This window comes from Zalophus californianus, chromosome 4 (assembly GCF_009762305.2).
Source record: "Zalophus californianus isolate mZalCal1 chromosome 4, mZalCal1.pri.v2, whole genome shotgun sequence".
NCBI classification, from domain to species: Eukaryota; Metazoa; Chordata; class Mammalia; order Carnivora; family Otariidae; genus Zalophus; species Zalophus californianus.
Window position 1 is genome coordinate 11955427 of NC_045598.1, and position 18191 is coordinate 11973617.

The following is an 18191-nucleotide window of genomic DNA, read 5'->3' on the forward strand; positions in this document are numbered from 1 at the left end:
GGGGTGGGGGAGGAGGGAAAGCGGCGAGTAAGATGGAAGATGAGGAGGTCGCTGAAAGCTGGGAGGAGGCGGCAGACAGCGGGGTAAGGAGGAGCCGCCGCCGCGGGGCAGGGCCGGGCGGGACCTGGCGTGAGGGAAGCCTCCGGGGAGCGGGCCTGGGGATGGTTCTCCCCAAGGAAGGGCCCCACACGCCGGGCCGGGGGTGGAGGAGAGGCCCCCGGTCCCTGAGCGCCGTGAAGGCCTCTTAAAGGGGCCGCGTTCCATTTCTCCCTCCACCTCTGCCTGGTGCGCTTTCCTCTGTACCCCCGACGTGCGCGTCACCCAGGGCGCCCCACCCGCCACCCAGGGCCTCTTTCCCTGGCCCCCGCGCCTGCTCGCTCGTCCCGGGACTCTCTGACCCTTCCTCTTCTGTCGCCGCCCCCCCCGCCCGAGGCACCATTTTAAAGTTCATGTGCTCTGATGAGGAGCGACATACCATGTGTGGGGGGGGGTGCGCGGACCGGGGCGGCGTGCCCGGCTCCGGAGAAGAGCTGCGGAGGGCCGGAGGGGAAATTGAGTCGTCTCTGGGCCCCTCCACTCTGCGCTAAAATCCCCTATTGCTTTGCGCCTTCCGCCACTGTGGGCGAGTCTGGGGTTTTTTTCTCTTTCAGTTTTACTCTGAGAGCCCATTGCAGGCTGGTCTCCCGGGGACCCCGCCGGAACAACCGAAAGCCCGGCGGGCAGCCCCTCTCCCCGGGGAACCACCCAACGATCTGAGCCCCGGGCGAAGGTCTCGGAGAGTGCTTGCGATTTGTAAAGTAGCCACATTCCTGGGAGAGGAGGGGGTGGAAATGGACCGTTCGATTTTGCTTTTGGGGTTTTTATTTGACTTCCAGAAGCTGTAGGAAAAAATAGCTTATCCCAAGCTGGAACAGCCGGAACCAAGTTTATTAGGTTTGTGATTAATTTGGATCTTATCAGAGTTTGTGGTTCTGTGGCGACCCTCGTGAAGATGGGGAGATGGCCTTTAGGCTTCCCCGTGTTCGTGTCTGTTCAGTGCTGGCTCGAGTGACAGCCACCTTCAAGGTTTATGTGTTGGGAGTGGGGCGTGGAGAGCCGAGTGTGCCAGGGTAGAACAGGAGCTGGGTTCCTCCTCCCCACCCCCAAGCGCCTTTGAGGGTGCTCGTTAGAGCTGGAAGAGGCCAAGAAATTGACCCTCGCAGCAGTGGGTGTATCTCTGCGGGAATGTTGAAACTTGGCTTCGCTTCGAAGTTTTTTCCGGTGGTTCAGCATTTCTTTCATGGTGTTTATGTTTTTCCACTTAGCATAATTAAAGTTTTGAAGAAGTAATTCGTTCAGAAGGTGTTTGGTACAGTTCTTATGTGCTGACCATCTTTCTTGGATTTTGACTTGAGTAAGGAGACCAAGTGAAAGATTTTGTATGGAGCAACAGGTGTCATCTGGGTATTTATTCAACAAACATTTTTTAGTGTCTCTCTGTGCAGGGTAGGCAGTGTGCTTAGCAGTGACTTTGTGCCAGAGAATGCAAAATTTCCGGGTACAGGCATTTTATTGCCTACCACTAATATGAGTGCATCATTCAGACACCCTTCAGGTACACCCTCCTGCAAAAGAAGCCTGGCCTGCAATTTGAGTGACTCAAATGATAAGTTGCTTGAGCATCTTGGCCTTTCTTTGATTTTTCTCACCTGTTTACAAGGGACATGAGTATTTCTTTTTTTTTTCTTTTTTTTTTAAAGGATTTTATTTGTTCATTTGAGACACAGAGATACAGAGAAAGAGAAGAGAATGCATGAGCAGGGAGAGAGGCAGAGGGAGAGGGAGAAGCAGTCTCCCCACCGAGCCAGGAGCCCGATGTGGGGCTCGATCCCAGGACCCTGGGATCATGACCTGAGCTGAAGGCAGATGCTTAACCATCTGAGCCACCCAGGCGCCCCTGGACATGAGTATTTCATGTTAAAGAAGAAGAAACTGAAAAGAATGAATGCAGGATTCAGAAACTGGGGATTACTTTTGTTTTTCAGAATGTGAAATTCACTTAGGGATCAGCTAGCCCAATCTCAAATTTTACAGCTGAATGAACCCCAGGGATATAAGATTTAACTTAGATCTTTCTGATGCTTTCAGTGTTCTTTCTACTGTACTTCAGTAAAACCCTTTAAAACTGCCAGGTACAAAGATGGAACCCAAACCTTGCCTTGTCAACGTAATGAGTGGTAACTGCCAAAATGTACGTTTCTTCTATATCTTTTAATTGAACCATTGAAATAACCTGTAGAGTTATTGTCCTTTTATAAACAAGGAAACTGAGGTTTAGGGAGTAACCTGTCTTGCTCAAGGTCACACAGATAGTAAGTAGGGAGCTGGGATTTGACACCAAGCCTGTCTGACTCCAAAGCAGAATTCAATCTGTAGCATTTTGCTGTCTCTTTACCTGGGACCTGGGGAAGACGTGGGAGTTGGGCATTACTTTTCTTTTTTAATATGTTTGCTTTCTGCTTATATTTGAAAACTCTTTTGAATTTGATTCCCTTTTTGAATTTCACAAAGGGTTTTGTAGATGTGCACTTTTGTGGGAGGGGAGCCAGGGAGGGGATGAAGCACTATGTCCACATCACTGGGAAACCAATGCACTGTACATGTCTTTCAGATGTAGCATCTGAAAGTCTGCAGTTGCATCTGTAAGTTTTAGCTTCTGTTTATCCTGTCTTCCAACTGATACATAGTAATGAGTGTTAAGTACCCACCGTCCAAAGAAGCAACCTGGATGGTGAGAAGACTAGCAAATGGGGGTTGGCTAATTTCTAAAGTGAACACTCTAACTTTATATAATCTGGAGGTAGTTCTGATCCTTGAAAGTAGAGGCTTTTGGTGATCCCTGCCCTCATCACTACAAAAAATTTTGACATCATGCTGGAATGTCTTATGTGTCAGTACATCTGAGGTCATTTTTTCTTGCATATCTTCAAAATACTCAATATTGAGTGCTATTGTGTCATTCTAGGAAGGCTTTGAGAAACAGTCCAGATGTTCTTTAAATAGGCTGCTTTTTGCTTTTAGTATGGCGAACATTGACCTAATATAGAATTTTTCCTTTGCCTGTTTCCTCCCAAGGAGTTACATCCCCAGTCAAAGGACAATTCAAGGAATATAGCTTATATTCCGCTAAGGAAATGCTTCTTTAAAAATACACTGCCTTGGGCGCCTGGGTGGCTCAGTTGGTTAAGCGACTGCCTTCAGCTCAGGTCGTGATCCTGGAGTCCCAGGATCGAGTCCCACATCGGGCTCCCAGCTCAGTGGGGAGTCTGCTTCTCCCTCTGACCCTCTCCCCTCTCATGCTCTCTCACTCTCTCTCTCTCAAATAAATAAATAAAATCTAAAAAAAAATACACTGCCTTTGGGAGAAATGAAAATATAAATTGAGTTAATGTTGATTCAAACTCTAAATTCTGTCCTTTGTCTTAAGCACATTTCAGGGGACAAATAGAGCATTTTGTAATTGGAAGACATCTTTGTGCTCCAGGAAAGAAAAATCAGATCAGCAGTTTGCTCAGTTTCTGATAGTTTGAAGTCTTATATATTCACTTGTTTATTTTTTATTTTTTTTTTAAAGATTTTATTTATTTATTTGAGAGAGAGAGAGAAACAGCATGAGAGGGGAGAAGGTCAGAGGGAGAAGCAGGCTCCCCGCCGAGCCGGGAGCCCGATGTGGGACTCGATCCCGGGACTCCGGGATCATGACCTGAGCCGAAGGCAGTCGCCCAACCAACTGAGCCACCCAGGCGCCCTATTCACTTGTTTAGACAAAAAAAAAAAAAAGACATGACCTAGTCCATCTTGTAGGTAATGGGCTAATCCGAACCTAAGGGAAGATAAATGGTACACAAATGGAATTGGACTTATTATAATGCATTGGCAACCTCTCTGGGATTTTTTTGCATCTCAAAAGTTGCATTTTGTTTTTGGCAAGGGCAAGTCATATAGCTAATTGAAAGAAAATATATCTTAAGTTAAAGGATGACTGGTCTTCTGGACTAGAATTCAAATTTATGTTTACTTTTTACCCTCTTTGAGCCTCTAAACATGACCCCATCAGTGATGCTGGGTGGCATACAAGTCTACTGTAGGAAGGTGTCAGTAAACACTGAAAACTTACTGCGTACCAGGCACTGGATGGAGGAGTCAAATGGGTAAGGCAGCGCTTTCTTTGGAAGAGGCATAGATGGGGTACCATGGCTGGGATCAGAGACAGTCCTGTAGAGAAGGTGATGATTCAAAGGACCACTAGAATTAAGTTGTTTTAAGTCTGGAAGAGGTGGGTAGAGTGCAGGGCCAGTGTGCATATAGGCAGCAAGAGAAGAATGTGCTGCATTGGGAGAGCTACAAATACTCAAATACTCCTTCTGGCTGTAGGGTAGGGAGTTGGCAGGACTGCATGGAAACAGATGAGGCCAGAAAGGTATGCAGGGGCCAGATCTGGAAGGGCCTCGTTGTACTTGGTCCTGGGGAGCTTGCACTTTGTCCTGAAGCTTTGAAGCCTTTTGTTTTGTTTTGTTTTAAGCAGAGTGGTGACATAGAGTTTAATTTAAGAGGTAAGAACTTTGATTAACTTCTTATTCTTTAGAGAAGAGGCCATTCTCCCCAAAGCATGGCTTCTACCTCACTTTGATGTCTTCAGCATTTCCTGTAACTGCTGTCATTATGGAATATTTACAGTGGCTGTAGGTAGTGGGCAAATAACAGTTATTTTGGAGCTACCTGGTACTGATTTCTTTGTCTATCCCTATAGTAAAGAAGGCATTTAAAACTCGTGGTATGAGAAAGCACAAATCCCGGTGTACTATGCCTAAAGGAGCCATTTCTAAGCTATTCCGGTCTTTCTGGGAAGATTGGGTCCTAAGGACTGTGATGTGCTCAGTGCGGACTTTCTATAAAGCAGTTGGCCAGTTTAGACATGATCATGCTGTGAACAGTCTGTCCCTGCGACTCTGGAAAAAGATCTATTTTACTATGGTTTCAAAGAAGGTACGATAATGAGCTTTTCACTATAACTTCTCAGCTCTTTTCATTGAAGCTGCATGGGGGGCCTGTTACCAGCATGCTCTGGGTGTTTGAGAGAGCTGCCATGGTTGCTGTGGCCTGGAAATTCACGCAGTCACAGGCCTTCTTGCTTTTCCTTATACAGCAGGAGAGAACTCAGTGTATCTCTCTGAAGCTTTCAGTAAATTCCTACAAAGAGAAAAGGCACTGCTGTCTCGATCTGATGACTTAAACGTATTACTGGGGCCAGCCCTTTCTTTCCAGTTTTCACCTTTATACTGCGGTGGCTTCCCCACAGTAATATCCCTTTCTGGCTGTACCAGGTAGAAGCCTTCACAAGGTATGGTGTGTTCTTTCCTGCACACTTGCCCCACAGGAGTAGAAATTTTTTTTCTGTTGGGACAGTTACTGACTTGTTGGTTTCCTAGGAGAAGACTGAGTTTAGCTACTTATAGCTGTGGCCAGAATACAGAATGCATTTTTTTTAGGTAGTAACCATAGAGATTTCTCTTGCTGAAGTGTTTTTAACTGCTACCCTCTACCAAGCATCCTTCTCTTTAACATTCAGCTCTCTGCAGGATGTTTGTTGGGAAGATAGAGGTTAAGACCCACCACCTCAGAAATTAGCAACAAGGGGCGCCTGGGTGGCTCAGTTGGTTAAGCGACTGCCTTGGGCTCAGGTCGTGATGCTGGAGTCCCGGGATCGAGTGCCGCATCGGGCTCCCTGCTCAGCAGGGAGTCTGCTTCTCTGGCCCTCTTCCCTCTCGTGCTCTCTATCTCTCATTCTGTCTCTCTCAAATATATAAATAAATAATCTTAAAAAAGAAATTAGCAACAAATCCTGACCTCAGTCCTTATGTAGATAAAGAATCTTATCCCTGGGGGTAAGACATTTCAAAATGTCCCTCCCAGGGCGTCTGGGTGGCTCAGTTGGTTGGGCGACTGCCTTCGGCTCAGGTCATGATCCTGGAGTCCTGGGACCGAGTCCCACCCACATTGAGCTTCCTGCTCAGTGGGGAGTCTGCTTCTCCCTCTGACCTTCCCCCCTCTCATGCTCTCTCTCTCTCTCATTCTCTCTCTCAAATAAATAAATAAAAAATCTTTAAAAAAAAATGTCCCTCCCCCCCAAAAAAAAAGTCCCTCCCAGTAAGTCATCCCCTCCCCACACCCAAAACTCTTGCCCTTATAAAATGAACACAGGAAATAACAGTCATTCTTTTCTAAAAGGAATAATATGTACATTGAAATTGCATTCCTTAGGGTTGTGATCCTTAGATGTGATTGTACAGGATAGTTATGACTCGAATCTGGAGAGGTCAGGATTGTCACCACTCTTCCTAGACCATGAGAGCCAAATTCCCAGCCCTCATGCTCTGGCCTTCTTGGCTTGTACAGGCATTTGTGACCCTCCAGCTGTCAGTTCTGTTTTTGCTACCTGGCTGCATGACTCGCTCGTGAATGGACTCTGACCATAAGCCTGCAAACTCCCAAATCCCACAGTCCCCTTTTGGAAGGGCTTGTTAGCATCTTAAGTTCTCACTACAGGCTGGGTGGAGTACATTTGTACATTCATCTTCCCAGTCAGTCTCTGTGACCTACTGATGTGGAGGTGTTTTTATTCCTAGTGTCCAGGAGGGGAAATCACTTGGTCCATCTCAGCTCAGCTATTGGCATCCTGAGCCCACACTCTCAGGGAGCATTCTGGACTGTTTACCTTTGCTTTTCAGCAGATAATTAACCAGTTCAGTGCCTTAGGATATTTAGTTGCTGGTTCCTTTGAGGTAGTTACTTGTCTCACCGGGGATTGACCTTCTGCCTCTGTAACCTGATGGTGAGGTACTAAATTTCCTGTCCGAGAATCTCGAATTTGGTTCTTGAGAGCCGAGAGGGTGATGCTGCTGTTAGTTGTAACACTAAAAACAGTGAACACTGATGGCAAGTGACATGCTGGTTGAAATCTCGATCATAAGTGGGAAATAACTTTTTAACATCTGGGCAGGTGAAAAGAGATAATATAAATAAGTTTTGCTCAGATCTCTTGAGAAGATTTAACAACTCTGCCCGCTGTCTTAAGGATCTCTGTATCCGTAGTTGCAAACTGGCAGCTCTTGGGTATTCAGCCTATATACTCTTTGGGATGCACATTGTTTTTTATATATTGAGTTTGAATGCCTTTACCTGGGTCTTGGTTGATCTCCTCTCCTTTCCTCTGGAGTCCGCACTTTATGTATTATGTAACCTCTTGTGTTCTGTCCTGCTGGCTTTATTGGCTTGGCCCTGGAGGCATTGTGTTTGCTGCCCTTGCTTAGTACCATGATTCTAACTAGCCTTTGATGACACTGCCCTTGGGTGTTTGGATAAACCCTTGTGGTGGTGTAGAGGGGAGGTAAGAATGATTTTGTGCCATTCCCCAGAGTCCAAATGCATATTTCCTTTGGGAGAGGAGCCTTTCTGTCTTCTTTAATAAAAGGAAGAAAGAGTAGTCACTTCTGTCAGTTAGTGACCCACTTCCTCCGTCCATGGCAATAATAACAAAAGTCAGAAGGCTAGGCTAAAGGTTTAGGTGCCAGGTCTGGTTTTTGGGCAAATCACTGCCTATCTTTCTCTCAGCTTCATTTTCTTCTTTTGTAAACTTAGGTTAATAAAATCTTGCTTTGCCTGATGGTAAGAGCTGAGTGAAGCACTTAGTAAAGTGTCCTGCAAAGGCAGATGTCAGGGCACAGAGTGCCATTGCTGTGAACGGGAGGACGTTGTTCTCCAGCTCCCCAGCCACTCCAGTACAGCCTCTGTCTGGGAAGAGTGGGAAATTCCTGAGACTGGCTGAGGGGTCTCTTTTATTGCTGCGCCTGAGGACTAACACACTCTTTTCTGTACAAGTTGGAAGGGAAAAACAGTAATAAACTTGGAGAAAGGGGAGCCCCGTTAGATTCTACCCGCTATTTTATTCCAAGGATAGGGCTCACCACCATTATTCCTACTGCTGCCTGTTCTGCACCTTTAAAGGAAAGGGTTGCATGGATTCCGCCCCGCCCCCCCATGGAGCCCTTTGAAGAGGTACTGGAAGCAGAAGGAAACAGTGTCTCAACATGGCAACTCATAGTTTCTGAGATGTATCCAGCTTGAGATACATCTCAATTGTAAGGCTTGTTCTCTGTTGAAGAATTACTTCTTTTTGGGTACTTTTTCACAGATTTAATATCTGGACTTTGTTGTGATCTGCCACTGCTGTAGTCCTTCCGTAGGAACCCTGAGCTTGCACTAACCTGGCCTGAGGTGTAGGGGAGGCAGGTTGGTGTTCTCTGTCAGCCTTTATCCTGCTTGGTAGTTCCTGTGGCCACCCACTAGCCAGCTCCTGAACCCTTTTGCTTCCTCCTCTTGAGATTTAGGGTTCAGTTTTGTCACTTACTAGATGAGTGGCCTTAGGCAAGTCATTTAACCTCTGAGTGTGTAGCAAGGCTGCTGTACATCCCTTGGATTGTGCTGAGTATGAGAGGCGGTGAAGGGAGGGCACAGTGCCTTCCTCACATGAACCTGCGGCAGGTGCTTGCAGAATGCTGCTGCGGCCACCACTGCTGAGAAAGGCCTACAGCGGCCTTAGCTCTTATTTTTTTTTTTTGTTTGTTTGTTTGTTTCTGTTTTTTAAATAGTTATTTATTTGAGAGAGAGAGATGAGAACGAGTGGTGGGGAGGGGCAGAGGGAGAGGGAGGGAGAGAGTCCCGAGCAGATTCCATGCTGAGCATAGAGCCTGACTCGGGGCTTGATCTCACGACCCTGAGCCAAAACAGAGTTGGATGCCCAACCAGCTGTGACATCCAGGAGCCCCCTTAGAGCCTTAGAATATGGATGGTGTTGCTGCCTTTGGACCCAAATAGACCCATTTCAAATTCTGGCTCCACTCCATACTAGCAATGGAACCATGGCTGAGTTAAATAACCTCTTGGAATCAGTTTCTAAATCATTTGTGAAATGGGAATATATCTCTAAAATCCTGTTTCAGGGGCACCTGGGTGGCTTAGTCAGTTAAGTGTCTGCCTTCGGCTCGGGTCATGATTCTGGGGTCCTGGGATCGAGCCCCATGTCAGGCTCCCTGCTCAGCGGGGAGCCTGCTTCTCCCTCTGCCTGTTCCTCTCCCCCTGCTTGTGCACGCTGTCTCTCAAGTAAATAAATAAAAATTTTTTTTCAAGATTTTATTTATTTATTTGACAGAGACACAGAGAGGGAACACAAGCAGGGGGAGTGGGAGAGGGAGAAGCAGGCTTCCCGCAGAGCAGGGAGCCTGATGGAGGGCTCAATCCCAGGACTATGGGATCACAACCTGAGCTGGAGGCAGACGCCCAATGACTGAGCCACCCAGGTGCCCCAATAAATAAAATCTTTTTTAAAAATTATGTTTCTAAAATCCTGTTTCATAGGATGGTTCATTAATTCATATGTTGGATACTATTTTAGGCACTATGGACAACTGTAGTGAATGAAGTTTCTTCTCATAAAGCTTGCTTTCTAGTGGAGAAAGATGGACAGTAAAACAATAATATTTTATACACATACACAATGAAGAAAAATAAAACAGATAAGGAGCATAAAAAGTGACTGGCAGAAGTGCCGTTTTGTTGTGGGGGGGGGAAGGTCAGAGAAAGCCTCTCCATAAAGATAGGCAGAGAGACCGAAGGAAATAAGAAAGCAAGTGTGCAGACACTGGTGGAAGTGCATTTCGGGCAGAGGGAACAGCAAGTGCAAATGTCCTGAGGCTGGAGCATGCTTGTTTTATATGAGGAACAGTGGGGGCTAATAGTGCAGAGTGGTAGGAGAAGAAGTCAGAGGTAGCAAGGAGCCAGATCCTGTAGAGACTACTAGGCCATGGTGGGTATTACCTTGAAATAGGAAGCAATATGAGGGTGTTGAGCAGAGACTGACTTGGTTTTTAAAAGGATCATTCTGGCTGCTGTGTGTAAAATAAACTGTAGGGGAAAGAGTAGAAACAGACTGATGAGAATGCTATTTCAGCTGTCCATTCAAGGACTGTGGTAATTTGGACCAGGGAGGTCATAGCAGCAGAAGTGTTGAGAAAATTCAGGACATGTTTTGGAAGTAGCATCAACAAGTTCTGATGTGGGGTATGAAAGAGGCATCAGAGTTAACTCCAGAGTATTTGGCCTGAGCTGTGAGAAGACTGGAATTTCTGAGATGGGCTAAGTGGAGGGAATGTGGGAGAAGCAGACTTGGGTGAGTGAATGAAATCAAGAGTTTGGTTTTGGACCTGGTAAGGTTAGGTCCCTTGTGAAATTAGGGTGGGCATATCGAGTCAGCAGTTGTATATTGATGTCTATAAAGCTGTGGAGGGGCGTCTGGGGGGCTCACCCGGTTAAGCATCTGCCTTCAACTTGGGTCATGATTCCAGAGTCCCCGGATCGAGTCCCACGTTGGGCTCCCTGCTTAGCGGGGAGTCTGCTTCTCCCTCTGCCTCTGCTTCTCCCCCCGCTCATGCTCACTCCCTCTCTCAAATAAAAAAATCTTTAAAAAAAAAGAAAATGTGGAACTAGATGAGATCACTGAATAGGCCAGCAGAGCTATAGAAGAGGAGAGGGGCAAACTCTCCAACCTCGGGAGGTCTGGATAGGAAGAGGAGCCTATCCTGTTGCAAAAGAAATCAAATACGGGGTGTGAGAGGAGCTACCAGGGAGGTAGGAGGAGACTGTGGGAGGTGGGATCTGGGAGGCTGGTATAGAAGATGCTTTAAGAGGGGCAGCTGGTGGTGCAACCACTCTGGAAGTATGGAGGTTCCTCAAAAAGTTGAAAATAGAGCTACCATACGATCCAGCAGTTGCACTACTGGGTATTTACCCCAAAGATACAAATGTAGGGATCCAAGGGTACGTGCACCCGATGTTTATAGCAGCAGTGTCCACAATAGCCAAACTGTGGAAAGAGCCAAGAATGTCCATCGACAGATGAATGGATAAAGAAGATGTGGTGTGTACACACACACACACACACACACACACACACACACACACACACACACACACACACACACACACACTGGAATACTATGCAGCCATCAAAAGGAATGAGATCTTGCCATGTGCAACGATGTGGATGGAACTGGGAGGGTGTTATGCTGAGTGAAATAAGTCAATCAGAAAAAGACATGTATCATATGACCTCGCCGATATGAGGAATTCTTAATCTCAGGAAACAAACTGAGGGTTGCTAGAGCGTGGGTGGGGTGGGAGGGATGGGGTGGCTGGGTGATAGACATTGGGGAGGGTATGTGCTATGGTGAGCGCTCTGAATTGTGCAAGACTGTTGAATCACAGATCTGTACCTCTGAAACAAATAATGCAATATATGTTAAGGAAAAAAAAAGAAGAAGATAGCAGGAGGGGAAGAATGAAGGGGGGGAAATCGGAGGGGGAGACGAACCATGAGAGACAATGGACTCTGAAAAACAAACTGAGGGTTCTAGAGGGGAGGGGGGTGGGGGGATGGGTCAGCCTGGTGATGGGTATTAAAGAGGGCACATTCTGCGTGGAGCACTGGGTGTTATACGCAAACAATGAATCATGGAACACTGCATCAAAAACTAATGATGTAATGTATGGTGATTAACATAACAATAAAAATTAAAGAAAAAAATTTAAAAAGGGCAGCTGGGTGGCTCAGTCAGCTGAGTGTCCAACTCTTGATTTCAGCCCTAGTCATGATCTTAGGGTTGTGGGATTGAACCTTGTGTCGGGCTCTACACTTACTGTGGAGCCTGCTTGGGATTCTCTCTCTCCCTCTGACCCTCCCTTCACCCCCTAAAAAAAAAAAGAAAGAACATACTTTAAGGAAGGAGTTTTGAGCAGTGTTGGATGATGCGGAGAGGTTGAGTGAAGTGAGGATGTAGAATTTACCATTGAATTTGGCAGCAGTGGAGGTCTTTGGTGACTCCCAACAACAGCAGTTTCAGAGCTAGTTTGACACAAGGTGGTGAGTGTTACTCAGAGCTGGGCCTGGACCAAACGTTGGGCACTGGGTAAGTGCTAGTTGCTGTCATGCCAAAATGACAGGACTCACCAGAGTAGGTTTTGCACATCAGTAAACAACATGCCCCTTGGGTCTCTAAGGAATTAAGTTGCTAGTTGCTGAAAGATTAAACGTATAACAGATAGATACATCTTATTCTAAAGTTAGATCTCAAGCAGTGTTGTCCAAGGAAGTACCATGCAAGCCACACATGTAATTTAAAAATTCCTCAAAGCCACATTTAACCATCTGAGCCACCCAGGCGCTCCTCAAAGCCACATTTAAAAAGTAAAAAGAAATAGGTGGGATTAATTTTAGTATTTTTTAAAAGTTTTATTTACTTAACCTCTATACCCAACAAGTGGGGGGAGGGTGGCTCAAACTCACGACCCTGAGAATGAGAGTCACATGCTCTACCCACTGAGTCAGCCAAGTGCCCCTAATTTTAATATTTTAAACGGAATGCAGTATACCCCAAATAGTATCATGTCACCATGTAATCAATACTGATAATAGGTTAATGAGCTATTTTACACTATTTTTGGACTAAGTCTGGGAAACCTGCTGTGCATTTGGCACTTACAGCACAGCTCTGTTGGGACTGGCCATGTGTGGTGGCCACTGGACGGGGTGGGGGGGGCGTAGCTGGAGAGTATGCCCAAAGGATTCCCTCTTCCTGGGCAGGTGCAGAGAGATCCTGAAAGCCCCAGTGAACTTGGGAAGGAAAGCAGGAAGCAGTTTTCCTTTCCAGGGAAGTATGATTTGTTTTGTCTTTACACACACTCCGCCAAAGCCCTTCACGGTTTTCTGGTGCCCCTGGTTTCTTCAAATTCTTACCTTGCTGGCCCAGTGAAGTATAGCCGACTTTCTGCAGCAGCTTTTTGAGTAGTGTTCATATCAGCTAATAAAAGCCATTGCCTACTTCAGCTCAAGTAATCTCAGAAGTTTTTCAATTTAGGAAATCTCTTATTTGGGGTCCCTTTCCTTTTTTCCTTTCCTTCTCTTCATGTTTTCATCTTTCCGCTCGATTTTTTTATACCCCTCCCTTTTCCTTGACACTTTTGTTCTTTAGGTCTCTGCAGTTTTCCCTGACTCCTCGTTGCAGGATCACTTGCTCTCCATTTCTCTTCCAAAAACACTGTTCGTACAGCTGATGTAGCAACTGTGGTTCCCTTATCTGTCTTCTCCCTCCTGGCTGGGCTCTCCTCTTCCAATGATGATTGCCTGACCTCTGGGGGTCCAGCATCTGACACATCTCCTACCTTATAGTAGATTTTCCACAAATGCTTCTTTCCAGCTTTTTGTCACAGTGAAGCAAAAGGACACCTTTGAGATACATTAGCAAAGCATGGACTTCCTTAGGGAGGGAATTTTAAAACTATATCCTGTGCCCCCACAGTAACCCACTTAAAGTGGAATCTTTTTCCTTGCTAAGGGAATAACAGAATGGAAGAGTGTATTGTGGGAAATAGAACCTTCCAATACACTAATGTGTCTGTATTAAAAAGGCAGCCAATGAATTCATGGCCTTGATGGTCTTGTGTCTCAACTTCTGAATGCTGCCTTTTTAAAGATTTTATTTTGTTTATTTTAAATAGATCTTTGTTTTGTTTTTGTTTTTTAAGATTTTATTTATTTTGACAGAGAGGGAGAGAGCACTGGGTGGGGGGGGGGAGGGAAAAGCAGACTCCCATCTGAGCAGGGAGCCCGATGTGGGGCTGGATCCCAGGACCCCAGGATCATGACCTGAGCCGAAGGCAGATGCTTAACGGACTGAGCCACCCAGGTGCCCCTATTTTTTTAAAGATTTTATTTATTTATTTGACAGAGAGATAGAACAAGTAGGCAGAGAGGCAGGCAGAGGGAGAGGGAGAAGCAGGCTCCCCGCTGAGCAGGGAGCCCCATGTGGGGCTCAATCCCAGGACCCTGGGATCATGACCTGAGCCGAAGGCAGCCGCTTAACGGACTGAGCCACCCAGGCGCCCCTAAAGATTTTATTTTTAAGTAGTCTGTATACCCAGAATGGGGTTCGAACCTACTACCCTGCGATCAAGAGCCATATGCCCCACTGACTGAGCCAGCCAGGCGTCCCACCTTTCAGGGGGGTTTTTTGTTTTGTTTTTGACTTAACCAATAGTGTTTGCCCAGGAGTTGAGTTAATGTTTTGATCCTGATGGTGATCCTGAATGAAACATGGGTTTGATCAAACCTGGCATGGTAAAACTTTGAGGGCTTCTCTCCCTGGAGTTAGCCAGCGGCGGTAGAGTAAGCACTGTCACTCTCAAGCCACTGACGGAGAGAAACAAGGCAAGCGGGGCTAAAACATACAGTTAACAGAGTTGGTGTGGGACTCAGTTGGTTCAGTTAAGCATCTGCCTTCCGCTCAGGTCATGATCTCTGGTTCCTGGGATCGAGCTCCCACATCGAACTCCCTGCTCAGTGGGGAGTCTGCTTCTCCCTCAGCCCCTCCCCCGCTCAGCTCATTCCCTCTCCCTCCCTCTCTGAAATAAATGAATAAAAGCTTAAAAAATGAAATTGTTGGGAACAAAAAAACCAAGAGTTGGGGTGGGGGTGGTTTGGAGAAGTGTCTGTGGATTACACGCCTGGATTTGAAATGGCCAGTGGTGTCCTCCAAAAGTACAGAGACCTTTTTATCTGATAGTTTTAAACCAGATTTTGCTGGCTCTAGCTGTAAATTCTTGTGTTTCACTCCTAAGTGAAATTGGGGCCCTTGTAAGAACAGGCAGAATCTCATGCAGATGTGTGGTATGGGAGACATAGGTGCCTTGCTGGGGACACAGGAGGGAGTGGATGCTGGGGTCGTGCCCAAGACATAGAGAGATCAGGCCCAGCCTGGCGCTGTCGCTGGTGCTGGGAGTTCAGGGCCAGAAATGTTGGAATGAAGGCCTGCTTTCTCCTCCTTCCCAGCATCTCCTGTGCTTTTTTCTGAAACGGTGGCATTGTGTTCATCAGGACCTGTCAGGCTTCAGTTCTGAGAGAAACCCTGTACGTGTGGGGTTCCTGTCTCTTTTTAGATTCCACCCAGTGTCTGTCTGCAGATGTGTGCTCCCCAGTTTGGGGTAGCTGCACAAGACCAGACAAATCTGTGGTACATGGTCACAAAGAGTCCAAAACCAGTCGTTATTCCTTGAATTTGAAAGTCAGAAAGTGTCATCTTCTGAAATGGAAACTGACAAAGAGAAGCAAATTATCTGAGAAGAGTCACTTAAATAGTAACTTCTGCTGATAAAAAGAGGTTATTTCCTAACTTGGAGTCAGGAATCTCCATTTGATATAAGATTTCTTGAAATCTTAGGAATTGTGTTGATTGTGTTGGTGACCGGGGATTCTGGTTATCAGAGGAGAGATGCAGTGGTGGAGCAGGGTAGTCCGCTCCTCTGGCACTATGGCGGCGGGGGGCGGGGGGCAGCAGAAGGTCAGGCACCAGAAAGGGTGGCCACCCTCTCCACCCCCACAGTGTAGCAGAGGAGGATTTGGGTTTGTTCACTCTGTCTCTTGTGAGTTTGGCTAGTTTGAATCAGTCCCCCAGGGTGTCATCACCCCCAGGTAAACCGATAGTCTGTTTCTTGAATGTTCAGGCCTGAGGGTACAAATGGGGCCGAGCTGTACTTTGCACCGAGGCCCGGAGCAGCCCAGTTACTGCTCTTCTTTGCCTTTCTGCCTCTTCTCTCCGCTTCCCACTTTGGTTTTTTTCCTTTCTCATCCACCTCTTCCTGCTAACTTGCCTCCCCTTGCAGATTCATCCCTTTCCTCTTTGTCTCCTTTAATCCTTTGGAAGATGGTGGCTGTGTAACAGAATAGGCTGGGACGGCCCCGTCCCTGCTCTTTCCCTCGTGTGCCTCCATCCCCCAGCTTTCTGTGGGAGCTCACAAAGACAGTCACTGCAAGGTTAAGGGCATCAGCAGCCAGTGAAGCTGTGCTTCTTCCTCAGATGAGTGGAATTTGCAGATGTTGCTTCGTTGCATCTTGACTTCATTCACCTTGTGGCTGGGGCCTCTCCTTTACCTCCCATAAGGGACTGGCCCTGTCCAGAACTACCTTGCTCCCCACTGTGGTTCTTCATGACCTCCTGCCTTCACTCCTTCCTTCTGGTTTTGCTTGTTCTCTCGGACCAAGAAGGGTGTACCTCATTTTGTAGAGATGTAGCCCCACTGGGCAAGTGATACCTGTATCTGTTAGTAGGAACAGAGCTTTTGCTTGGGTTTTGACCCAAAGAGGAGACCACGGACCTCTTAACAGAGCACAGGGCATCATCTTCTGGAGTCTGCTCAGTGCTACTTGACCAAAAATAGCTAGCCTTTCCAGGAACAGTCATGGGAAATCAAACTTTTCTTAGCACTTCACCTCTGATGTGCTTGTGCCCTAACACCTGCTTGTGTCCTGGTGACCTCTCGTCGCTCCGAGAAGTCATAGAGTGATGAGCTTATATATGGGTTTCTTTCACTGCGTGTGGAGTTTGGACCTCTAACACAGAAGTCTTGACCTTGGACCAGGGTTCTGTTCATCCTTATGAAAAGAGAAGGTGCCCTTAGATGATAAGGTTTCTTGTTGGGGCCCACATCTAGATGCTTCCTCATGCAGCATTCTGAGACCTGTTTAATTCCACTGGGCTCCACTTGTCTCTGGAGGAGACAAGCATTCTCCTTGTAGTGCACCCCGTAGGAAAGTTTTGGCTTGGTGCAGCTCTTCAGAGCACGAGACTGAGAGCAGCTCAATTGCAAGGCCTTGTCCCAAAAGAGAATGTTCTGACTCATGATACCTGGACAGACGCCAGAGGGAGCTGCAGCGCTCTCTCCATTTGCCGGCAGGGCACTCCCTCTTAGCGGGGCCAGCTCTGGGCACACTGGTGTCCAGCTGGCCGTCCGGACATGGTCAGGATCAGCTTTCTCCCAAAGCTGTTGGATTTATATCCCATTCTCTAATCTGATGGAAGGATTCCTGCTCAACTCTGATAAGCCATCCTGCCTGGTGTGATGGAGTTTGATGGGAGCGCTAGTCATTGGAGCGCCACGGAGCGATGTGACATTCAGGGGAGATGAGGAAGAGATCAGGATCTAATGGCTTTACCATCTCCAGGGGGTTGAACAGCTGTGGAGCTGTGCTGGCGTCGGGGAGGGCCTCGAAAGGCCGCAGTTCTTGGGCTGCCTCTGTGGTTTACTTTGTGACACTGGGTTTGTTTCTTAACCTTCCTGAGCCACATTCCTTCATCTGACAGAAAGGGGTAAAAGCTCTTTTGTCTATCAGACAGGGGTGGTGTGAACAGAAAATGAGTGTCTGGGGGAAGTGTATTTGACAGCCGTAAAGCATTATATTGACGTAAGGCATTATTTTTAAAGCCAGCTGTTTATATGTCAGGTATATCTAGTCTGGGGACAGAGGCCCCTTCACTCAGGTATGGTCCATAATGCCCTCTTAAAGGACTTTTCTCTATCCAGTCTCCATTTGCTGGGCCTGGGCAAATTCTCTTATCTTCCCTCAGGCCCAACAGAAAGAAGGAAGCAGTTTGCTCTCCTGAGAGAAACCTGGATGGGACTTCTCACATTCAGCTAAAGTAATGTGTATTTTACCACCATTAAAAAAAAAATTGACTCATGTATTAGCCCATTTGCCTAAATGCCTTATTTGGCTATATCATAGTGATATGAAAGTGAGAATTCATGTAATGAAGTTTAAAAATGTAGAGCTTTCCCATAAAAATCTTGAATTTGTTTTTTATTTTATTTTATTTGAATTTTAAAATACCAGCTCTGGTCATGTCAGCCAAGGCTCTGCTGCCTGTCTGTAGGCAGGGCCAGTGCCCTTTGGTGCCTTGCAGTCCCTTCAGTTCCCCACTGTGCTCCCTGCAAAAGGAGTTTGGGTTACTTGCCTGGCCCGTGGAGGCATTTGGTTCTGACCCTGTGTGAGGGCCTCTAAATCCCACAGATGGTAAACTTTGCATTTATGGTGGAGAAACTTGAGTAAGAAGTGTCATTTTCAGATGGGAACAAAATGATACAGTATGGAGCTTTAAAACTAAGTTATTTGTGGAAAGCCCTTACATGGTAACAGGCTTTAGACTAATGTGAGACATAGGATCTACTCAGGCCAAACAACCGGTATTAATTTAAAAAAATTTAGAAGA

General features: G+C 46.6%; 1 protein-coding gene across 2 annotated transcripts in view; it reads left to right on the forward strand.

Moving 5' to 3' along the window:
- SZRD1 (SUZ RNA binding domain containing 1) overlaps positions 1–18191 on the forward strand; it is a 26624-nt gene continuing 8433 nt past the window's right edge. For both annotated transcript variants that reach the window (XM_027605209.2, XM_027605217.2), the window contains exon 1: positions 1–83. In XM_027605209.2, coding sequence (XP_027461010.1) covers positions 33–83 — 51 coding nt within the window. In that variant the 5' untranslated portion in view covers positions 1–32. The remainder of the gene's footprint in view (positions 84–18191) is intronic.